Below are 25,742 nucleotides of genomic sequence, written 5' to 3'. Positions count from 1 at the left end.
AATGAATTGCTTTCTTGAAATCTATTATTCTTTCCATAAAAACTAGATCTTTTTTCAAGATGTCAACTGACCTTGATTTTGAAGTACTGGTTAGCATAGTTCTTGACCTGTAATGTTGTTCTGGTGGTTATCAGCTGTGCAATCCTAGTCCAGCTTCTACCATAGATTTCCTGGGAATAGAGACAAGGACACGTGTACAAATTGGTATGTAATTGGCATGAGGTTTAACCTAAACTTATTAAGCCATTTGAAATTTATCTCATCCATAATTGTTATGTGTGTGGAATACTGTCTTTACATTTGGAAAGTCTTTACACCAGACAGTCCCTTCAGTATTCTGTTTGTTTAGACTGGCATCAAATGATGTGACTAGTTGCCCTACCTCAGAGGTAGCATAGAAATAGGGGTGGGGGATACCAACCACTCCTTGGACCACTTAAATCCTGTGGTACATAGGAAAAATCCTGTATTTGACAACTGGATCCCCTGCATACCCTGCAAAACTCCATAGTTGACCACTAGTGTCAAGTGGCCACACGAGGGTGTTTTTCAAGATGGCGACAGCTGCTTTCTATACAAATTTTTGTATGTTCAAATGTGTGTTTGTGCATATGTACATGGAATATGATATAGATAATGTATCTGAGTGTGTCAGCATGGCTGAATAGCCGTGGTTGGTAAAGATTCTTCCGGGTAACCAGTCTCTCACCATTCCTTGTTCAAATATTGCTTTCTCCTCTTCCGTCCATGGCATTTTGTGGGATGGCAGTCTGTTTGCTCTGTGGAGACAAAATGGAAATGAAAATGGTAGGCATCTCAAGTTTTATTGAGTTAGGTGATGTAGGTTTACTGAATCTGAACAGCTATATCAATTCATTGGTAGGGGCAATCAAATTTCAAGGTATTTTGAAATTGACAGTACCAAAACAAAATCTTAAATTGAGGGATTTGCAGCCAAACAATGCAGGTATTTGATTCTTTTTTGTAATTTTGCTCACTATCCTTATCTCAACAGTTAGTTAGCCACAAATTTTAATGGAACAACAACAAAGGTGAAACGGAAAGTTATGATGTTAGCATTTGTTTGGCAAGTGGAACATGCAACTACAATTACACTTACATTTTCTATATTAGAGTGAACACAATTCAATGCTTTTTGGCACAAGTTACAGTAAAAATATGCTTCTTATGTTTCACAGAGGCGTCGAAAAATTATGTGACACACTTCATGAAAATTATGCAACTAGTCAGTGAAAACCCTGGCTTGTGATAAGAGCAAATGAATTCAAAATGCTGAATTATTCAACTGTATCATCAAAAAGATATTGATTTCATTTCATTTGACCTTGTTTTGTGTCTGTCAGACAATGGTGACAATTTCTTGCAGAGGTGTACTCAATCCCTTGGGTTGAGAGTTTCCTCGTAAAATTTAAAAAAAAAACACTGCAAGGAATAATGAGAGATGCCCACCTGCTACCAGAGAAGAGTGGTTTTCTTCCTCTACTCTTTGAGCTTTGTGAGAAAAAAATCAAATGAATATCACAGATAGGATGAATACATTATTAGACAGTGCGTAGTGTTAGATTACAAAAATGCATCTGAAGTTTTCCTGAATCAGTTCAGAGTACAAGATAATTACTGAAATTACAATTTTGGGAATACTACAGATCTAATCCACTTTTATGTAAACTTTGTATTTTCCTTGGTTGAATTCCTTATACATAAGTCAAACAAATTGACCATTCACATAAGGACATTCAAGTGACTTCACCAATCAAATGAGGACTTTTAAATGACTTGATCAATCACACTCACCCTAAGATGCTCACAAAAAATGCATGAGATGTCAAATTTTTTTTATACATGTAAAAAAACCCACCTCATTATATCTACCTTGATCTTGTGATGTCAAAACTTAACATGAGTAGTTGGACAAATGTAACAGGGTATAGGGATAAAACAGATTCTCTCAAATTTACCTGCTTGGTTTGTTGGACGTGGAAGACTTTGGTTTATCAGTGGCTTGGCTGGACTCAACAGAAGGAATGCTCCTACCTTGGAAATATAACCTGGAAGTGACTTAGGGTCAAGGGTCACAAACTACCAATGGAATACTGAGCTATATGAAATCAACAATACTCTCACCATCATAGTTTGGTGAAACTGAAACTCGATTGCTCCCTATCACAAAATTGGACATGTGAAGAGGACTGAGGTAAATATACAGAAATGATCAAATGCGCAGTGTGTTCTCGGTACAAAAAGAACTATGCTGCAATTTTATGGCATGCTGTGACCTAATATTGTAATTCTACCTGGTGAAATCAAATGATTTGGAGAACATCTTTCATTCTTCATGAACACTGTTGACCCTTTAACCAACTGATTTTGGTACATTCCCATTGTTTCCAACAGAATGGATGAGCCCACACACAGACATGAGGGGTGATTGGGTTGATTTTACTGTCCCTACACACAGACAGAATTCTAAAGGATACTCCTCTTCCAGTAACATCTTCTCTATTGTCTCTCTACTTTTGTCATCAATCTCATCATTTAATGACCAGCTCTGTCACGGAAAACAGAAATGAGAGTACACAACTTTTTATAAATTTATTACAATAAGGCTTCTGAATGTGAACCAAGATATGCAAGGAATTCACAAGAGACTTCTCTAAAGTTAAATACATCACAGATTTATTAGTAAAACACTCACCGGCTCTTGTTCCAACAACCAGGGTGGATCAGCAAACTCCGACAGCAGATTTGTACTTGATGAGGGTGGTACATTTGGGTCAGCATGTAAATCCAAACTGCTCGGTCTGAAAATATTGACATTTACAATCATGGTCAGGTTGGACTAGTCTAAAATGTCACGTGTATCAAAAGTTCTGCCTGCATATCCTGGTTGAGGTACATTGTACATGCTGTTTAAACTTTTAAGTCTACTGTGCTAAACAGCAAGATGGATTTCTATCAGTAGATGGAGGTGGTCTGGCAATCACTGTGAGCCCTGCCTTTGATGAGGGAGAGTTGGTCAGTTTTTCTCTCTGCCAGATATGTTGTATGTTCTCTTGCGCTTGACTCCAACAACCAAACAGGCTTTTTTCATGACCAAAGCATCATGGCAAAAAAGTCACCGCAAAATTTGCATTGCAATGACATGTCAGCGTGGACTATTGTGTCCTGCATTCAACTTACAACTAGTAATGAAGTCAGGTTTTCATCGCAGCCTGTCTAACGTGTGTCCTGTGAGGTTAAGTGTATGGGTGTGTCTGTATCCATGTACACGCTCTCTGATGCAAAGATTTGGAACAACAGTCTGACAGAATAACGGTAGTATTATTTTTTCATTCAGTTCACGTTGAGGTGATTTTTTAGGTCACTAAGTGTTATTATTTGCTCTGATGATTTTATTGCAGGGGTGGGGGGGGAGGAAGATAGAAGGGCAAAAAACCTAGACAGAAAGATTTGTTGTACATGAGTCTGCTCACTCCAACGTCGGGATTGGAGTTGGCGGAGACCTTACATGACAGAATCTCTCAGTCTCCTACAACCCTGCTTGGACTGATCCTAAATCTTGTCACTTTGACAAATTATGTTTACAACAAAAATCTGTGCGAATAGCACAGTGATGCTGACACTGATATGAACTTCATATAGGATGATGGATCCATGTTCTAACGTAGTTCACTGCTCCAAACGGTGCAAAATTAATATCTTGGCCATTTTAACTAGATTAATTTTACCACGGTTTTTTGGCACCATTTTACAAGTGGTATAGCCACAAACTGATGACGTCAAATCACTACACTAAACAAAGACGCCTTGTAATTATGGCACTGTGTATTGTGTATGGCGATTTGACGTCATCAGTTTGTAAAATGATGCCCAGGTTTTTTTGGTTAAGAGACAAATTTTGCGGGCACATAAGAAAGTTCACGTGTATCATCATCAACGCCATCATGATCCTCATCGCGTATGTTGCACATAACATCACTGTCCAACAGTGACTGAGACTTCCACTACGAGCTTTCCCGAATAACTTGCGCGATTTTATTTATGGTCGACTTTTCTAAATAACAAAAGTCTGGAAAAAGTCGGTGGACATTAGCGTGTGCATGGTTGTACACGAGAGGTATGGGCAGCTAAGCAAGTGTCGAATTTTTCGTGCATTCTGTGGATTGAAATTGGAATTCAAACAGTGAAAACGCAAGCCCAGTTTACGTTCATTTTTGGTATGTTATGCACAGTGCGTAAAGTCGTATCGAATAACACAAGTAACTGATGTGCATATTAAACATGACCGTCGACTTCTCCATCAAGTTATCATGTAAGATTACGCAAATTACTTACTGTCCATCGTCTTCGATACCCTCGATATCCACTTCGACGTCGTCCGCCATTTTGTCCGTCTGCAGCTGTGAAACGCCAACACACAAAGGCTCAGTTGCCTTCGTTTATATTTTGACACGAGGTGCGCCTCCAACGTTAATTAAGCACATTACTTGACCGCGAAACGTACGGACAATGTTCCCTTGTTGCGCTATACTTTTACAACATTGAAGTTGTGAATGTTATCCTGTACCAATCCACGGCAAAACGAGTCAAAGAGTTTTTCTTTAATCTCACATTTAAATGTAAAACGGGATAAGGACACCTTTTCATGTTTTTCCTTACAACGTTATTGAAAGATAATTAGGGAGCCGTCATTATTTACGGCCGGGGGGGGGGGTCGGAGGAATTGCTTTACAAACTCCAAAATTTCGAGCACCCCCCTGCCAGCCATGACGTGTTTGAGTAACCCCCTCTCTGCTAAGGCTTGCCATGTCGAATAACTGATCATTCTCGTCTGAAGATCACAATAACGTGAAACACATCAGTGCATATGGATCGATAAAGTAAATCTGAGTGAAAATGCATCTGTTTCTAGCTTGAACAGCAGAATATGAATCGCGAATCTTGAATTAGGCTAACCCGCAGCTAACCGGGTAGTTTTTGGGTAATTTTCATAGCCATTTGTCTGAAATCATCAGAAACCTCAACATTTTACTTGAGTAAAAACAAGCGGTTGATAAGATAGAGCAAAACGTCGTCATTTCTATTTGGAACTAATTTGGGATAGTTGGGATACTAGTAGTTGGATGCTGAAGTATTGTTTGATCCTCAAATGTAATCTCATCTCAGCTTTTCTTTTCAAGGTACACACTTGTTTTTATGAGTTATTTGTAATATCGCAACATTCAGCTATAGAGCACCTACAACTGTTTTAGAAATTTGAAAAATATGAAAATCCAATCATCCCAAATTAGTTCAAATCGTGTTGACTAAAGCCCTTAACAAGTAAAATCATGAAAATATCTCATTCAAAATGACTTATACATTTGATGAATTGTAAAAATATCTTTATATGAAGTGTTTTATATAACAAGGAACATGTCAATTGATAGATGATCATTTATGGACTGCAGAACCACTATTGATGTCAACATGGTGAGTTGCCCTCGAAATGTGTCTCAATCATATGCAACTGTTCATATAAAAGTCATTCTCCAGCAAGACTACAGGATCCAACACTCACCAATAGAATCAATAAATTTGATAGAGGGACAATGAGAGGGTTTAATTGTTGATACACGCAAGGGTGTCTGATTCATCCTCTGTACAGCACATTTTAGAGAAAACAGTCCATGTCTGTTATCTGCTCACCCTTTATATCTTCCCCACTATTTAAAGCAGAATGCACCCCAGGGCCAGATATTCAGACTCTAAGACTTTTACAACACCTTTTCGATCTACCACTTGTGGGGGATAAGGTTTTCAAAGGCTCATATTGTGGAACTCCAAAAATTTAATATTTCCCCCATTGGGGCAATACAGGAAGAGGTTTGGCAGCTATTTTGATCTTCAGGTGTCAGAAAAATTGGATATTTTGTTCCTCTGGTATCAAATGCGAGAATTTGAGACCTGAATAAAAAACTAGTTGAGCCTCTCACCTTGTAGGCAGTAATAGTGTAATATTGCTGTAACATATCATGACATGTAATGAATCTGGTGGCAGCCTGACACGTTCGTAAAACACTGCCCTCTATCCTATGTGTTGTATACAAGTAAAATGGTGTACCATGTCGTCTTGGATAAGATTATTGAAAATGAGACATCAAATCGGGGCAAACAAAAGAGCTGTTGGAAATGGTCTAGGGTGAATAAATCATTGCACATTTCAGTAAGGTGTCATTTGGTAAAATCTTTTCATCTTTAATGCAGTGAAATTTGTCTTCTAATGCTTGTCTGATAATGAACAAATATAACAAACAGTGAGACACAAAGTTGGAGCACATTGCCACAATGAACATTGTAAAATGTCACCAATTTTCATAATTTTCAGTTATAAAAAGTCAGGCAATACAAATCTCTTGATGCTACTATGCCAGCACACTTATAAAGACTTAACCTTCCCTCTAAATTATGATGATATGATCAGCCTGCACTGCTTTAATGCCATACTGGGATCAACGACCGTGAAACAAAAAGTCTTCAAACAAATAATAAAAATATGCACTGAAAAATACATCGCAATCAATGTCCATTTAAGATGATGAATCAAGCTGATAGAGTCAAGTTGTCTGAATAAATCATAACAAAGCTATCTTTCTGAAGAGGTAGTTCATTACAGTTGTTGCATAATGTAAAAAAGTAAAAAATAGGCTTGGATGAGATTAAAAATTAAAAGAAATGTTGAAACATCAGAAATGCTTGTGTAAAAAATTGCACAGATGTATTTTGTGGTCTTCATTGGGGCAATGGTTATGATCCCGATTTTAATGTAACCCATATCTAGATAGTAATTATTTTTTTCAGGATTTGTAACTTTGAAAGAAACTTATCTCTGCCAAACACTCAGTCTTGTGTTGCATTTCTGTTTGCAATACTTCCAAAAGAACCCTTAAAACTTGTGAAGCTTGCAAATGCTTGCCAAATCAACACAGAGCATAGTCACACAAATGATTTTAAATGTCTTTGTTTTAACTTCAACAAAGTCAAGCAGGAAAGTAAAGACCGATCTTCACGGCACAGTCATAACAAAAACTTTGAATCCAATCTTCTATTGTATGATGAATCACCACTGGCAATAAATCTACACAACCCTGATGTACAAGCAAGACTTTCGAAACTCATTTTTCAGAAACTGCACTTGGATTCAGAATTCAAACCACAATTGACTGAAATTAATTAACCCTTTGAGTGTTGTAAATGTTCCCGACACAATTTTAGTGCAAAAAATACCAATTTTTCTTAATTATTGAAATTTTGTTGACAATTTTGGACTGAAAGGACATCACTTTTTATTGGCTACAGTCTTCGATCAAAATTTCTGAAAAACTGACTTTGGAATTCAAAGGATTAAATTTGCTAAATATGGTTGTAACATGTAAAACTGAAAATAAAGTTGCATAAAAATTTTTAAAAAATCACAAGACGGGCACATTGATGTAACTTTACTGCATGCATGCACATCTGAAAAACAGAAGAATTCTAAATTCACTTTTACACTTGATGTAATATCAGCTGCTCATGTGTAGAAAACTCTCCTAATGAACTTGCCTTGAGAGGAGCAAATGACAGAGAACATGACTGGTGATGCTAGTATGGACTGGAGTTCTTCCAAGCTGATATTCAGAACATGTGGCAAAAATCCATCAGAGTCTCTATGGATATATGTGAGATAGTGATCATAAAGGAAGGGACAATTCCTTGGGTACACTTTCATTAAATCCGTAAAACTCTAGCCATTACAAGTACAAGACTAGAATATCTGCACTCAAGAATAACAATTTGAAGGAAAGGATTTACACAGTTCCTTCATTAGAGACATAGAGCACTGACGTAGGTGAGACACAATTGTGATGACAAAGATAATACACATCAAATTTCGCAATGCAACTCCACTGAAAAGTTGGTCTTGTTTTTCTTGGTCAAACTACTATAAAATAAGTTCCATATTCCATGTGATTATGATAATACCATACCTTATAAGTTGATAAATATCATTGATCATTGGAGTATGTCTAAAATTCACAAAGCCCTGGAATATTTGGAGTCAGAAAATTTTGATGAAAATGAATTGCCTATTTATCCTTACTGTCCTGTTGTAAGGTCCAACCAATGGATTGTCAGCAATAGAGTTGGACCACTATCCCTGTGTGTGTGGAGGGACTGTGTTTGGACTTGACTCTAAGGGTGGAGCTATTAGTACCCTGATGGAAAGACAGTGATGTACCCATAAACTGTCAAAGATTACAAAACTTGAACTCTTATACTGTGCTCAGTGAATGTGACAAGAACAGCTGTGTTAGTAGAATGCCCCTGTTTTACCCTGCAGAGATTTTGATTTACTGATCTACATTTTGTGCTTGAAAACGTATTGTGTGAATTTATCACTTCAAAACTTACAAAAAAGAATGTCATTTCTTGTTTCCAGTTACACTAAATGTTTCAATATGCATTTGCATAATAAATATAATTGTGCGTGAAAACATGATGATATAAATGCTATAGCGTGATTGCATTGTTGGTTTTCAAAAGAATGGGAAATTTTAATCATAATATATTAGATTTACTATTACCAAATGCGGTATGCTTGCAAAAATACGGTACAGGACAACTTGTAGCTCCAGACTTTTCATTTGCTTGAATTGGCATGATTCCTAAAGGTAATGTTGTCACGGAGTCCAGACATGCGACTACATCAGGACTCAAAGCTAGAATTGCCACTTTGAATGATTTAATTTACGCTCAGCGAGGATGGAAGTTGTACTGGTGAGCTTTTCATTGCACTGTTACTTGAGTTTTAACCCAACAGATCACTTCAAAGCTCTGGCACTCCCTCCGATTCCTCTCAGTGTGGTAAACTTTGTTCAATATGACATATTAAAAAAGAAAATTTGCAAAAAATGTAATATTAAACTATCTATATCTGTTGCTATATCCTGTACCACATTTCAATGGCCTAAACTATTTGTTTAATACTTTTGTTTACCACTGATTACAAAGCTAAGAAAGGAATAATTTATTTACATTGATTTTGGACATCTTGCACTGCTGTCACTCAACTATCATATGCTTAATTCAATGCTTAATTCAAGTGAGGTCAAATTCATTGCCTTATGGTATTATAATGGCATTATCATTTTGAAATACGATAATCTTATTTTATCCCTACAAATATGTTCTGGAGACTAGAAAATTCAGTCTATTTTTAATAATTATATAGTTGGTTTATCCACTGGTGTAGGTTCCAGGGACATCGGTGATTGACGTTTACTTGGAATCGTTGAGTCCTGTAAGTAAAACATGATGCAAGCCTGTTAGATTTCTTGAGAATACCCTTCAGCGATCAAATGTATACTTTCATTATAAAATTCACTTTACAACATTGTATGATAATCCATTCCAAGGAGTCGGTCCTATATTCCTGCAGCAGCATACTATGCGAAATTCAAGCTTTTGAAAATTATGCCAGTTTTAAAACTGCAAATTAATGTACAAACTCAGTTATCAGTATTGCAATTATCAGCACTGGCCAACCACTGATCATTTCACTATTCCTGTGCTCCTCTATGAAAGCACTCTCTGATTTGTTATATTTGAACGGCACAGGTGCTGCATGATATTTCCCAGTTATATCAATGAGCGAGCTGTGGCCTCTTGTTGTAATATATCAAGGTGTTGTAATAAAGAAGGTAGAGGTTTGTGACGATGTGATTGATAACTGTGGTCAACTACATATCTGCCAATCGTGGAAAGTTACATCAGACTTACCATGATTTCAGTTGGAATGACGTGATCAGCTTTTGGAACCAGTGGTGTTCTTTCATACTGTCTACGATGCATTGCATCTACATGTGTTAAATACCAGGTACCTGGGAATAGGTGATCAGCAGAGCCAACTGGACTGTAGTTTGCTGCAATGAAAGTTACAAACAGTGTGATGAGAGAAACAACCAGGATGTACTGGTACAGTAGTGTACACATGTATCAGAAATAACCAGAAAATCATAATATTCTGTCAGTAAATTCTTGTTTTTCCCCTAAACACAGAAGGTAAATTACAATTCCAACTAGAATGAGTTGTAATTTGAGGTATGAAGGTGTATTGGGGTATTTTTTTTGTGGATTTTCAGAAAATAATCGACTAGCAGCTATGCGTGTGGATTTTGGTACTGTCTGACAATCAGATGAGAGTGTACTTTGATGTCTAAGAGAATAAAGAATAAAAAAAGATGACAGAAAATTTTTATCTGACATTTTTGGTATACACACAACAGATGTAGTTAGAGAAATCATCAATTTCACATGCACTAAATCACCGAGTGAAGATGAAGATGTGTTCTTTGCAGTGCAAACAGTCCTATGAATCAATACAAGTCTCACCAAGATGATGCGTATCTTGTCTCAGCTTCATGGTGTCCGCAAACACAGCTGGGTCAACTTTTCTCCTGGAATCTAATCTCTCTTTCAGATCAGACAGGCTATCCACCAATTTGATCAGTGGAGACCCTGGAGCCATGTCCTCTGTCACTCGTATAGAGTACAAAGATGAGGCTAGACCAGATCCATAGGAGAATAATGCTATTCTCTTGCCTGCTAATTCAGCTGCAGTATTCCTGTCAAGCGATGATAACATGGGGACAATTTTAAAACTTACAGGAATATACTTTTTATTTCAAACAATCTCTCTAAAAAATATTATTATATAAGATGTTAATATATGATAGGATTGTGGAATGGTTGACTGCATTTAAATGAAGGTACTATTTTAAAACTTTAAAAACATTTTCTTTTGCATATCAAAAATTGAATGACTGTTGTTCTCAAAAGCTACTCTTTTCAATTTCTACGGTAAAGAAAATCAAACTATGGACCTTGTGTTCAACTTACAGTTGTTCAAACTTGTTTTCCGTGGTGGGTGAAAATATAGTATTGCTTTTCATTTGTTTTAATGGTGACAGCATACATATAGGCTTTTCTATGGTGAGAATATGGATGCAGTTGTTTACAGGTTTCCATGGTCACAGTATGGATGCATAGAAAATATGTAAGTAATTGCAATAACTTACGTTCCTATACATGATGCAAGACCACCATACACAGATGGTGTGTACATGTTACCGACTTGATTGGCTAGAAGTAATGACGGTTTGGTTTTGGTTTCGTAAATACCCTTACTGCTAGTCATAAATGCTTTCTCTACAGTTCTATCAAAGAAGGTTTCTTCAAGCTTGAGGTCCCTGGGAGAAAATTGAAATAATTACTTGTTAATATCTTACAAGAGTTTCAGATTAATCCTCTTTCTCCCAAGTTATATTTGTTTCTATGGTTTGTCTATGGAACCTGGTAGAAAGTGGATTAACTGGACAAAGTTGTCCATGGAAGAACAATAACGTTGTCTAGAGCCTTGTTTTGAAAGGATGGAATGTTTCTTGAGGAATACCTGATGGGGAAACATTTGAAGTTTGCTACCAATATCTGAGAAAATTTATTTACACCCACTACTTATATACCGTACATCTTTGAAATTTCACAAGGATAGGGAAACCTAGACTTAGACTCTTACGGTAGAATGTGCCTCTGGGATAGATATTCAGACTTTCAAACTTTTATAATTTCTTTTGGTCTAATACTTGTGTGAGGTTAATTTTGAAGCTTATGGAGTAAATAAAGTTTTCATCGCCTTAATTTTGTGAAAATCGGGGAATTTCATTTTCCCCATAGAGATAACACAGGGACTGTGGCCATTTTGAATTTCAAATATCTACAGGCAGTGCCAAATTTGCACAATGACCCCAATTTTCATTCTTGATTTTGAAAGAGAACTGTTGAAAGTTTCATTAAAGAAAGTTTGAGCAAAAGTTGCAGTCTTTTATTTTCAAGGCACAAACTGCCTTAACCCTAAGCTCTTTCCATAGTGGACTGAAAATCTTTGAAATGGAAAATGCTATGTTTTTGGATAAAACTTTTGTGGATGTATAAAAACAAATGGAATAACAAAATTTTTTCATTCAATTTTCTCATTCTTCTATAGTCAAAAGCAAATATGGGACAGGTGCCTCCATACGGAACAATATCAACCTGCATAGAAGTGGAAAGAACTTGCTTTTTAGGACATGATGAAAATAATTTCAGACAATTCAGCTCACCTGAATGCTTCTAGTCCAGCATACTTGCCTCCCTCTGACATGTCTGGATTGGGATCCTGAAGGAAGTCGTTGAACATCACCCTGGCTAGCGATTTCTGAACCAGCTTACAGAATGGTGAATGAAACAACATGGCGTCTATATTGTCTAGGCTGAATGGACCAGATTTACCGTCTGAAATGAAGACACAACATACAAGGTTCAGACTCACAGCCATTTTATAACAGCAGACTACAATGTCACCACAATGCTATTTCAGAATCACATTACCTATTTTGTTCAAGCTGAGACAAACTTTTTGAAATTCATATTACAACCATATTATTTTCAATGGTACAGTCAACTTTCCTTGACGGTGCTGACTTGGAAAGGTCGTTGCAAAAAAACAAGGGTGAAGCCTAATTTTAACGAACATCAAAATCAAATATTTCTATATTATTTTATTTTATTTTCTTGTACACCAAAGTTAGAAATTTTTTAACTTCAGAAACTACACAATGGGACAATGTTTGGATGACCTGTAAAATCATGTCTAAAAGAAAGTGACCACACAGTTAAATCTTTTTACCCATACTACTCACCTTTTTCTAACATTTCTCTGCCTTTTGCACAGTAACGCTGGTAACATTTATCTAATGCCCCTAGATAACACTGAATTGACAGTTTACCGTCCACAGTAGGGAATTCAGATGACAGATCTGGTTTGTAGAAGTCATATACATGCTGCATGTGGGTTCCTCGAAGTCCTAAAAATTATGCGAAATGAATTGAAGTTATTTTAGTTTTGTTATTTTATTTCAACAGATGTAAATTCAGGAAACAGACTTATCATAAAATGAATCAAGGTTGGACTGACGCTATTTCAGTTGTAAAAAATTGTGTTTGTCAATTTGATTTATACAGCTATTTATTTGTTGGACTCTGTCACAAATTATTCATGGGCCAAAGTGTAAAAGGTTCTTTTTCCTTTGGAGTCATAAAACACATCCAGTTTGAAATAAGTATGCATAATCAAGCCCTGGGATCAAAGTGCTTTTGTTCACACACTGTAATTATGTTGGTACAATTTGCAATTGTTGTTTGGAGGAATGTAAAAAGGGAAGACTATTAAAAGAATATCATGTCAACACTTGCCTCTTTCTACTATAAGAGGAGCATTTGGTCCAACAAGCATGGCTACGGCCCCAGCACCTCCAGTTGGCCTGGCATTTCCACTTGCATAGACAGCAATATCTCCAGCTACAACCAGTGCGTAACGACCTATAGCAGGGGGGGGGGGGGGGGGGGGGGGGGGGGGGGGGGGGGGGGGGGGGGGGGAGAGAATGAATATGATTTCTGTTTATGCATATTGAAATTCAGCATTAATTCATAGGAAAAGAAATCTCCATAGGCATCAAATATAATGAACAAGGAGAATATTGAACAATCAAATATCAAATATGAATATGTAATATGTATAAGGCAAAGGTTACATGGATGACTGGACTCTGTAATGCAAGCTTATAGGGGATTGCATTGTATCTGTTTGGAGAAATAGTAGGGAATGCGGCCGCACCCTAAAACCCATACCCCATTTCAAAATCTTGTTATATTTGGACCCTATTTTAGACTCCAATGACCTTTGACCTGGTAGTTCAAAAGTCATATCATTGAAATTCCTAAAGCATGAAACTGATTGAAAAGATTAAAGGTTGGCTTCTGAATATAGCCATATCACTATGTTTCTGCATGTCATGTCTGTTGCTCTCCCTTTTTGCTGAAATCAACATCTCATTATAGAATACCTTAACAAACACATAATATACATTCTATAACAATTTATGATATCCAATATCATTTCAGTAAAGCCAATAGACAAGACTGTGAACTTACCATCCCATGCACTTGATTCTACCCAGTTGAGTGCATTGAATAAAGCTGCAGTTCCACCGTAACAAGCATTGGTGGTGTCTATACCTTCTATATTGGTGTTACCACACTCTTCAAACAGCTGCATCAAAACAGTCTTTGTACTTTTAGATTTATCAATAATTGTCTCCGTGCCGACTTCAAGACGACCAATCATTTCGTACGTGATTTTGTTTCTTTCCATGAGTCGCTGCACTACTGTCAGACAGAGTGAGTTGATGTCTTCCCTGTCGGAACAGAACCCCATTTTTCCTTGGCCAAGACCGATGGTGTATTTGCCTTCTGACACGCCATCAAATTTTTCAAGCTCTACTTGATCTACGTACTGGGATGGGAAGTAGATTTCCAGAGCTAAGATACCAACATCGTCGGGCCATCCGCCCCTTTTTCGGCTGTCTGCTGAGCTAGGCATGTTTCTTTCTTCTTGAGACCTACAAAGCAAACAGATATAAATTCAATTATAAAGGCTGCCAATTAAATTTCTAGACAGAGAGACGCTGTCATAGTGTGTACTGAACGCTCAGTGAAGGCAGTCTGCAATTGAATGAGACAAAGCCTATAGACTACATTTGGCGTCCAGATAAACCTAATGAAATCAAATGCATTAGAATACACTGTTCAAATGTTAGAAAATACAACTTTTTGATGAATTTGTGTATTAGCCTCTTCTTGTTGGCAGGTATCTTTAAAGCCATTCACATCTCAGACATAGAATGTATGATGAAACTCAGTTTTTGTCTATAAATTGAAAGAGAATTCTTCGTGGATAATTCATCCACATCCACTGCTGCCAACAAAAATGTTGACAAAGTTTGTCGTTGTTTGCCTGGTTAATTTTTGCAGCAGTGTTCCAACCCTTCAACATGTGAATTATCCTAGTTTCAATCATAACTTGGGTGGTATCACCGTATGAGAGTGCTAAAATCGTTATTTCTGTACAGTACTTTCTAAAAGGCAAGTAAATTTCAGATAAATGTTTATTTTTGCATATTCATGGAACTGTCATGTTGTAAGGAATTAGCTCCATTGACAATCATGAAGCAAGAAGCAATGTAGTTTTGTGGTTGGCTAAGTACATGTTTTTTTAGTGATTATGTCTTCTCTGAAAGTCTCCAAGAATATCACTTTTCTCCACCTTCAACATTAGGAAAGACAACATGGACTTTAGAAGGAAGATCCTGGGAGAGGCAGATGGGGTTAATCCCCTGTGCAAATATCAACATCAAACATTTTATGGATTAGTGTGTCATTGATAATCACTCAGATCATCCATCAGTCAAAAAAGACAAGATTTGCCAATCAGATTCAAGGGACAACGACAGAAAATTATGGAAAAAACATAATCATAATTTGTGATTCAATGAAATTTTAAATGATTATTAGCTTTATATTTTAAGTTATTTCACACAGGAAAAGTAACAATGTGACACTGGTTAAAGACACTGGGCTTCAATAGTTTTGATAAATATATCTCCTCCAAGTAAAACTAAGTGAAATGCCCTGATAATATGTCATGACACTTGAGACCTATTTTCACAGATTATACAGATACATGTATATCAGCTCTGAAATAACTGGACATTCACAAAGCTGCAATATGTCTTACTGGTACGTGTCAAACTCGAATCAAGATAAATGTAAGAATACGAAACATTTATGATCCTACCCTACTCTACATCTATGTCAGGTGATACTAGATATGTGGACAAACTTACATATTCTGCTGACAGAACAGGGCATCAACTATAAGACACAGCAAAAGACGTGCTTCATACAGGACAGACCAGTGGCTAGTGTGTGGCTTGTTTTTCTTTAGATTTCACTAATCAATGTCTCTCCTGCCCATTCCAACAAAGCCAGGTATTTACATAATTTGACATCATACACTCTGATATTCACATGGCCTCACATGAGTGGGAGGAGCTTCAAAGCCTGATTGACAACTCTTGAATGAACCACTGGTATTTAATCAGTAGAGGGAAGCCAATCTGTCGGATTACAGCAGCCTGACATTGGAAGCTAAAGGTAGATTCTGACAGCAGACTTCACATGAATATACGATGGAAATAATTTGACTCTTGAGAAAATTACAACAGTGATTTGAATGGCCAGAATATAAAGACTGATTTTAATTCCATCTACTTCATTTATTAGTTCTTTCGAAATGAAAGGCTTTGGGTTTACTGTCCCCTAGCACATGATGTGTAAATTCACATATCAGCCTGTCAGGGGAATAGCTTAAACACTCTGTTGTAATAGTGTTACAAAAATATGGAATTTTGGTCTCACTGAATGACTCCATAGCAATATGATGACTTGTGAATGTAAAGTTGAAAAATGTACAGCATTTGCCGTATGAATTTTCGGCTAAACCTAACATTATTAGTTTCCATACTAACAATGATTAAAGGAGATGAAATTTATATTATCTTAGATCTGTTATAAAGTGACATCACTACATCACCAGTTGCAAAATGATTGCCATGTATAGATTAAAAAGTGTCACTATGCTTCATTCAGTAATTCTTATAAATACATATTACATGTTTAGGTAAATGAACTTTTAATTTCAATGCATTCCATTCAACATACTTACAATAGATTCACTTTTGTGTTTAGGTGTGAGCGGAAGTATGTTTTGTGTAAACAAGTAAAATATGGAATGCAGGATATGGCCATATCTCTGACAGGATGTATTAATGTTATGTAAATTCACACATCAGTAATTTATTCACCTTTCTATGAAAATCCTTAGAACAGCTCTTCATTGACATGCAGTCACAAGCCCATTTCCTCAGGTTTTTTGATACTCGACGGAGTTTTACAATGTGCAGTTGACAGCATTAGCTTTTATAAATGGGAAACATTTAGCCATTTAAAGGCTTCTTGCCACAGAATTACAAGGAATCATTTGTTTCTATGTCATACATGCTGTACTAGTGACAATGTTATTTATAACTCCCAGTATTAGAAGTAGCTGGTGGCCAAAGACAGTCTCAGGTTGTCTAAATTTAGAGTGGTCTGGAACTACCTCATATTTTGTCGATAAATATGTATTTGAAAGCACATAATACTGAAAATAACTCTTCTGAAATATTGAAAGTTGCAACCAGTAAGAGGTAAAATGGTACAAGAAAAAAGCTTGACTGTTTATGTCCGCAGTACGGCTGCCTGAATGTAAGCCACCAAAAATCATGCCACTTACACGTGAAGATAGGTTGCTGATCTTTTAATTAAACATTATTAAATAATGAACAGGTATAATCTGAATGAATCTTTCCCCTCACGTGCTGACTAAACAGTAACTAACTGATCTGGTGTAAAGTTCATCTATTTTACCATGTAATCTATGTAACTAGGACTGGTGCAACCTGATTGGTCGGCTGTCATCAGACTTTGTGAATCCAGTAACTCTTTATCCAATCAGAACTCAACTTACATTGCAGTAGTACCTTGTTGCATTGTTGTCCTTGATCAGGTGACAGGAACAACATCTTTCAACATCTTTGGTGATGTTGGTTAATAGTTTACACAACATTGAACACTTTTGTTATGAAAAGGATGAAATAATTACTCTCCTGAGTAACTTCAGTGGGTGAACTTTTACCAGGATTATATATTTATTTGAGATACTAGGGTGTATTCTCAGCATTAATCGGAACATATACTGGTACTACCTGTATATCCTTGAAACAATGTGGAAGCAGTGCCAACTTTCCTGCTGGCGTTAAATAAGAATGGATAGTGGAAGCCCTTGCATTTATTATGCAGTATTGTACACCATGATACATGTATACACTTTTGGCTTTATAAAGATTAAGGTAAAGGCCAAGAAAAATAAAGTTTGTTTCTCATCCTTGCACGCGTCAATTCAGACCCGCTGCATCAACCTTTTTTTTACGCTCATGAGGAAATGAAATGAAAAAAACCAAAACACATAAAAATACGCTAGGATAGTGCATAACACTGTGCTGTATAAAACAGAACTGTAAAAAAAATAATTGACACTAACATTCCATTCAGAACTGTACACATATGTCACTGTTATATTACTCTGTCAAAACTGTGCATTGCTGAACTAAAAGTCAAACCACAAAACTGTTGCTGTGTACAAAAATAATGAAGAAACACTGCTGTGCATTTATCTCTGAGTGCATTCCTATGTTGTTTTCATGTTTTTGTGTGTTCTCGTTGGTTGAAGAATATAAAAAAAAAGTTGAGAGGAAAAAAACGCGTCACTGCATCATTTATGCAGTATGTCTAGGATGAGAACAATATTATTTTTCTTGGCCCAAGTAGTCATGCTTATTGAATGTTTTCACATTCATCTTCTCTCTTAATACAAATAGATGACAGAAAATGTTACAATGAGAGTGACAGAAAATGGTGCAATGAGAACGTCAGGGTTAAAATGGTGCAATGAGAGACTGTGACAGAAAATGGTGCAATGAGAGTGACAGAAAATGGTGCAATGAGAACGTCAGGGTTAAAATACTGAAGTATGATTCATTCCAATTGACCAATGTTAGCAATAGAGCCTCATGACTACACTTCTGTTCCAATGATGCACTGGATTGGGAGCTGAAAAAAATCTGTCAGCAGTCTCCCCTTTGGCCGTATCAACCACCCCACATCAAAATTTGGCCTCCAAAACCATATCATTATCATCTTGCACGTGTACTGCAGAGTTTACTGCCATCTTTGTGAGAAGTATTTGTGATTGTTAAAAGTGGAACAGAGATAGAATGTAATATCATGTGATGTGACAGCTATCAATACAGCCCCATGTAAAATCTAGGGTACTGAAGGTGGTGAACACTTGCTATGCTGGTGAAAAAAAGGTATTTTATTCTCATTCAAATTCTGAGAGCTGATGGAATCATACTTATTGACTCATGTCAGGGTCGTAGCAACCTGTTCCAGAGAAAACTGGAACGTTTAGTGATTTCATGATATGATAACAGGCAGGTGAATGGGGAGGGGGAGGGGGAGAGGGGGGGAGAGAGAGGAATGGGAGCTTGGTGGAAGAGCAGATAAGTATGCCGAAACCACAGTTAGAGGGACTGTGCCGAAACCAATGTGGAAAAGCAGAGTGTATAATAATTTCTGATATGACGGGTAGCTTATACCACAGATGAATTCCTCAAAAGATCCATGAATGTTAGGAAAAGCAGCCATGTGCATAACAGTGAATAAAAAGAAACACACATCGTTTATGACACTCCTTTGTCAATCAATCAATAGACACATCCTGTTGCATGGTACTTTGGAATATGGGACATGTAGCATCATGAACAACACATCACAATGGAAATTAACATACAATTGTCTCTTGCAGCTTAACACTGTCGCATCAATTATCAGGATGAGTATCGTGTTCGGACCACTGAAACGTACAGTAGCTTGTCATGTGTTGTTAAATGTAGGTCACCTTAATGCTGGAATCTATGATGTACAGTTGTAATAAAAGCAGCGTGCTCACTATTGTATTTTGTGGGAACTTTTTCAAATCTCACTTTAATAGGCAGCTCACTTAGGTGAGGAACAATTTTTGCCACACAGAAAGTTTAGTCGCACACCTATTAATTTGAGTTAGTGTTACATACTGAAGGAATTAGAAAAGATCATATGAAAGTCTTTCTTTACTGTGACTTGGACAATTGTAAATTCAAATGAATATGTTGCCAGGTTGTGACAACTAAAGTGCAAATTTAGGAATAATTAGATTTTGCAGTTCATTCTGAACAACCAAGACAAACATTCCTACAGCTACATCTCTTCTGAGAGGCAGACACAATAAGCTTTCACACCAAAAGCATAAACAACATTGTGCTTTGGTTTCTGTACAGCACCTACGAAGTGATTAAATGTTAAATGGTTGACAAATGGTGTATTAATTGCAGTCTCTGAAGATTGACGTAACCAACCAGAATCATTGTTATAAAATGGATATAGGGTACTAGCATGTCAAACACATGAATCATCAACTCTCACTGTCCCTTTATACCTTCTTGCTGCTTACAATCCTGATTGATATGATGGAGACAGTACAGGGAGGCGTCTCAGTGATCAGAGTGCATGATATAGCTGGAGTGGGTTTCATCCTCTTTCTACTGAATTCTGAAGAGTTACAATTCACAAATGCTAAGCTGAATTTCATTGAAAATGAGACGCTCTAAGTCAAAGGTAGTTCCCTTTGCTTCAATAAAACTCTATCATGTACTCAATGCCCACCAGCAGTTTCACCATATATGTGGTTCTTTTTTTTTAAATATTTACCATAAGCATAGTTAATTTGACCTTGACATTGCAATCTTTTCAAAGATGTCTTGGGGAGAATATTGATGATGAGATTGTCTTGGCAAGATGTGGATGTTAATTTATGAGTGAATGGGAAGCCGCCAGAAGTATGACAGAATTTATTACTTTAATGAGAAAAACAGTGGCCTTAGCTTATACCTGTAGTGAGGTGTATACAGAAGCACAAATGTGAGATATGTGCTGGATAAGATCAGTCTACCAATAAGAGACCTTTGAAATCAAGTATGGGGAATTTCTTGTCAGCTGATGTGAGGTCCCTGTATTTTAAGCTAGGTTTCAATACCAAATAATAGGATCTTGTCCTCAATTAAGGTGGTTCGATGTACAAGGGATCAGAGTACAAGTATTGAGGGACTGTATATCACAGATGCTGACTGATATCCTCTCCCAGGAATGCATTGTGTTCCCACTTAATAAATAGCTGTCTGGCAAAGCCGGCATGATAACCAAGGAACCGTTGCACTTCACTTTGGGTGTTCCAGACAAGCAAGTTAATGCAAAACCCGACATATGAGATAAACCAGGCAGATTGTCCAAAGGATGGAACTGCATCTGATTTGCCACAAGAACTATGAATTGATGCCTTGCTTTATGGGATGTAGTCTCACATATCACTGTGTATTTTGGTATCCATACAAAGTCACTCCTCTAAGCGTAATCAATGGTTACACTCAGTCAGATGACCTAATAAAACATGGTTCTACTTGTGATATTAGATCATTCTTTCAAAAGAGCTACTCTTCCTTTTTAGCAGTGAACCATTTGTATTACTGGGGACATTAAATGAAATACCTTGCTAAACATTTTTCAATATATTCTTAAAAACCGATTTTCTTAAATTTTTCGTCGTTTTGTGAAGTGCCAACATGTAGTATACACGTTGTCTGCCCTTTTCACCCCAATACTTCAAGGCCCCCATATTAATTAGCCCATCATCTTTAACCAGATTGTGAAAGGGGGATTTGTACTTTACAGAGTGATTCGAATGTACACAACGTCACATGCATAAAATAGCGCATACAAACACAATGGTGATATGGCTAGACACATATGGAGACGAAACCAGTAGTGACGTCACTCGCATGTCTGACAAATGCATAGCAACATCTTGAATGGAAGTTGGTTGGCTGCAAAACTGAACATCATAAATTACCCTCCCCTAGAGCGACCAATACACATTGGAATGACCAGTCCCTGTCGTTACAGGCCTCATATGCAAAGAAAATTGGTCGCGTAGTGGCAGTTAGGGTCGACTGAATGTCAATTTGTCATCGTAAAATTACAGTCCCTCCATGTTATAATGGAGGGACTGTGGTGAAATCAACTAAGTCAAGTGAACATCGGCGACATGGCACGTGAGACTATCGATATTCCTTCCCACTGCCTTAGTTTAATAATACACACCTGATATAATCAGGTGTGATAAAATCATGTGCAAATATAGAAATCTCGTCATTCACAGCATCACAGGGAAAGTACGTTAATTATGCGATTCAATTTCACCTACTACTGAGGTCAATCGTGAATCATACGCCAACATGGGCGGTAGTATATTGTTCAACCACGGGTTACGAGAATAAAGTTGGGAGAAGATCGAACATGGCATGATTTTCACTGTAAACACAATGGCACAGGGCGACTGATCCATATCGAGATGGGCACCTTGCAGGCTTTCTCTTCGGGAGGGTCGCAGTGAACTTGAGTTCGCTAGAGAACTAAACCAGCCGTGCAGGGAACACTTACTTGAAATGTTAGCTTTTCATACGAAAACGGATGTAGTTGAAGAATGAAGGGGTTCTCGTATTCACTAAGTGGAGGAAATCGATACGTAACACAAAGTATTCTCACCTGTGAAAGAATGTGTTCTTTGAAGCCGGTTGTTCGGTGTGTTTGCAGCTGTCAAACGTCGCGCCGGTTGCCGGTTGTATGTACAGTACTGCAGACGAGTACGATCACGGGAAGATTATGATTGACCTCTGGGGTGAATGAGAAGTACGCATGCGCATTGTCATCAGGTGAGGGACTAAGGATAGTGGTACGATGCGCCAAACCAATCACAACGCTGAATCGAAAAGCCAGCGAACATAAATGTAGATTTTTGTGTGCTTGAACGGTTACTGCAAAGCACGGGCCAAGTGAGAGCATCTGGTGTATTTAAGGAGCCATCATTATTTACGGCCCGGGGAGGGGGTGTCGGAGAAATTTCATCGGAACTCCGAAATTTCGAGTAACCCCCCTGCTAACCATGATGAATTTGAGTAACCCCCCTCTCTAACTCAGAAATTTTGACTGACCCCCCCTCCCCCACTTAGAAACGTTAATACCAATACAAGTATTTGTAAAAATTTCATAAATAAGCTTACCGCAATAAGGAACTGGTCAGTTTCTTCGGCCTTGGGGACGGTGGATTCATAGGGGTACCCTGTTTTTTGGTTTTGGTGATTTTTATAACCAGACATATTTTTCGGCACGCCTGACTTTAATATATCAGACATACATAGGCCTCCTATAATCAGAGATTCTGCATGTTCAATATTTTTCAGCGAACTCTTCGAGCGCATTACTTTGATATATCATACATTTTTCAGTAAGTCCTTCCGTTCCGGCTCATGACTTTAATATATCAGACATATATATCAGAGATATTAGGATGTTTCATCTTTTAGGCGCGCCCTTCGGGTACCGTACTTTAATAAATCAGGGATATATATTAGAGACATTTTTATGTTTGCTAAGTGAAAGTGTACCATTATGAAATCTGCAGTTCATATGAAAAGCATGACAAATTCCTGGGCAGTTTTCGTCATTATTAGCTATGCTTTTATAGTTTTCAATGTTAAAAGAAAGATTCTCTCAGACACTGCACACATCAGATTTGGCTAAAATAGCTCTCTATAGCTTCGCAGGATGGCTGGCAAGTCAAAACACCCATCAAAGTATTTGATTTACTGCGTTTTCCTCTTTGATATTAATGATTGACATCCGTGTGGAATACATTCACAGCTCAATCAAAATACTGTATTCAAACTTTAAATTGACACTTGCAGGCCTAAGTTCCTATCTTACAACTGACATGTCGACAATTTAATTAAACAAGTCATCGTTGATGACACGGTCCCCACTTGTTAATGGGTACTTTGATTACAAGTCCTCAGAGAGGATAGAGTCCTCTTTATTAGGTCTGTGATAAAAATACTGTGATACAGATGGCACTCACTCAATGGCCAAGAATGAGTTCCATGGTGATGAAAACATAAAACCAATTTAGGCCACTATCCTAAAGGTCATTAAATGAGTCAACTCGGAATTAGTTGACAGGATGTTGCAAAACATTTTTTCATACTATCCTAACACTAATAGATTATCACCGGTACCATATTTCATAAAGTTTAATGCAGTATTTACAACACTATGAGATCAACATCTGATCGTCAAATTTGACGTTGTATTTGTGGATATATCACTCTAATTAGGAAAGTTCATTACATATGCAATTACAAATTAATTAAAATGACACTGATAAATGTCTTTTTCACTGTTAAAGCAATGTGAGCTTAACATCTGTACAAAGTTTCATGAAATTTGATGCAGTATTTCTTGACATATCAGCCTAATTATGAAACTTCAATAATTGACATGATACTGCTACATGACGTGAAACAAATTGACAAGCATGTATGAAATAGGTCAATGTCCTTGTACCAACTTTGAATGATACTGGTGGAAATATGTCTGAGTTATGGCTCAGTACATGAGAAAATCGTAACAAATCACCCCCACGCAAGAAGGATATTTGATCTGACTGTTTAAAAAATCGACACGAATATGTATGACATAAGTCAATGTCCAGGTACAAACTTTGAATAAAATCAGTTGAGACTTGCCAGAGTTATGGCTCTCGACATGAAAAAAACCATAACAAAATTGCCACCATGTGGCCATATCAGACCATATCGAGAAACAAATCGACGTACATATGTATACTATAAGTCAATGTCCTTGTACCAACTTTGAATAAATTTGCTTGTGGATGTCTGAGTTATGGTTCAGGACATGGAAAATCGTAAAAAAATGGCCACACGGCGGCCATATTGGATCGTATCACAAAACAAATCAATGTGCATATGTATGACATAGGTCAATGTCCTTGTACCAACTTTGAATAAAATCAGTTGAGATATGCCTGAATTATGGCTCTGAACACGAAAAAATCGTAACAAAATGCCCGCACAGCAGCCATATTGGATCATATCACAAAACAAATTGACGTGCATATCTATGACATTGGTCAATGTCCTTGTACCAACTTTGAATAAAATCGGTTGAAACATGTCTGAGTTATGGCACTGTACATGAAAAAATCGTAATAAAATGGCTGTCTGGCGGCCATATTGGATCGTATCACAAAACAAATCGATGTGCATCTGTATGACATATGAAGTAATCCTTGTACCAAGTTTGAATGAAATCGCTGCAGGCATCTCTGAGATATCTGCGTGAACGGACGGACGGACGGACGGACGGACGGACATGACCAAACCTTTAAGCCCCCCCACGGTGTCCGTGGGGACTAAAAACACAGAATGACTGTTTAAAATGTAAATATATATAAAAATTATATATATATATATATTATATATATATATATATATATATATATATATATATATATATATATATATATATATATATATATAAATGCAACTGAATGATGAAATTTGTTGCTGGTACGATGGTACGATGCAGTTTAGACAAGTGTGAGCCTTTGTCAAAATTCAAAAACAAACTGACGCCCCCATTAGGCATTTCACAAACATGGTCCCCATCACCAAAGTCAAAACAGGGTGACACCCCCCCCCCCCCCATGCACCCACCAACATTTTCTTGAATTGGGCTTGGACACCGTTATCGCTTCAACGCTTGAGCGTACTTGAGAACACTTTACCGTACGCGTGCATGAGCTGCAACTTTGAGAAATTTGTCCAAACTTCAAAGTACCTCCAATTTCTTTAGATAGATATTCATTGCCATCTACAATTGAACGTAGAGTCGTCAACTTTTTCTAGACAACATTTGCTTGTGGCAGAATAGGCAAGAAATTGAACAAATTTTAGTTCATTTTAAATTCCCCGCCATTTTCAAATCTTGCCATGGCATGTTATGTGAAAAACGGAGAATTTTTTGCAAAAGTGGAGTGAATCCAATTCCTGTCCTTTCAGTCGATTGCACCATGTTGTATTTATAAAGATTCAAATGTGTACATGCACCATGTACGCTGTTTATCATGTAGTTATATGGAGGCGGTCATGTTTGGG

The 25,742-nt window shown here is 37.2% G+C and overlaps 2 protein-coding genes across 3 annotated transcripts in view; both read right to left on the bottom strand.

Moving 5' to 3' along the window:
- Nucleotides 1-4,462, bottom strand: part of LOC139139200 (histone H2A deubiquitinase MYSM1-like) — a 34,602-nt gene extending 30,140 nt beyond the window's left edge. Inside the window, exons 1-7 of the mRNA XM_070708027.1 lie at nt 4,357-4,462; nt 2,717-2,822; nt 2,499-2,569; nt 1,980-2,069; nt 1,471-1,512; nt 710-779; nt 72-170 (exon numbers count right to left, since the gene is read on the bottom strand). Of these exons, the coding sequence (XP_070564128.1) occupies nt 72-170; nt 710-779; nt 1,471-1,512; nt 1,980-2,069; nt 2,499-2,569; nt 2,717-2,822; nt 4,357-4,406 (528 nt within the window). The 5' untranslated portion in view covers nt 4,407-4,462. The remainder of the gene's footprint in view (nt 1-71; nt 171-709; nt 780-1,470; nt 1,513-1,979; nt 2,070-2,498; nt 2,570-2,716; nt 2,823-4,356) is intronic.
- Nucleotides 4,463-6,234: 1,772 nt separating this feature from the next.
- On the bottom strand, nt 6,235-22,434 carry LOC139139201 (hydroxymethylglutaryl-CoA synthase 1-like). Of its 2 annotated transcripts, none has more exons than XM_070708029.1 (9): nt 22,276-22,434; nt 14,071-14,537; nt 13,333-13,458; nt 12,780-12,944; nt 12,201-12,372; nt 11,121-11,291; nt 10,435-10,667; nt 9,823-9,965; nt 6,235-9,341 (listed from the first exon to the last, which is right to left on the bottom strand). In XM_070708029.1, exons 2-9 carry the CDS (start codon nt 14,516-14,518, stop codon nt 9,267-9,269), a joined length of 1,533 nt encoding a protein of 510 aa, XP_070564130.1. In that variant the 5' UTR covers nt 14,519-14,537; nt 22,276-22,434; the 3' UTR covers nt 6,235-9,266. The 2 variants fall into 2 exon arrangements, with proteins under 2 accessions (XP_070564130.1, XP_070564129.1); XM_070708028.1 differs by lacking the exon at nt 22,276-22,434 and adding an exon at nt 15,822-15,961.
- Nucleotides 22,435-25,742: the final 3,308 nt, after the last annotated feature.

This window comes from Ptychodera flava, chromosome 8 (genome assembly GCF_041260155.1).
Source record: "Ptychodera flava strain L36383 chromosome 8, AS_Pfla_20210202, whole genome shotgun sequence".
NCBI lineage: Eukaryota > Metazoa > Hemichordata > Enteropneusta > Ptychoderidae > Ptychodera > Ptychodera flava.
Note: the sequence above shows the minus strand (reverse complement) of the source record. Positions and strands in the feature narration are given on the sequence as shown.

Bases quoted from the DNA above. Each gene is read 5' to 3' on its own strand.
- LOC139139201 (XM_070708028.1), bottom strand. The intron at 13,459-14,070 runs GTAAGTTCACAG...CCCCTGCTATAG, and splicing joins AGAATCAAGTGCATGGGATG to GTCGTTACGCACTGGTTGTA. The intron at 9,342-9,822 runs GTAAGTCTGATG...TTTTACTTACAG, and splicing joins TCATTCCAACTGAAATCATG to GACTCAACGATTCCAAGTAA.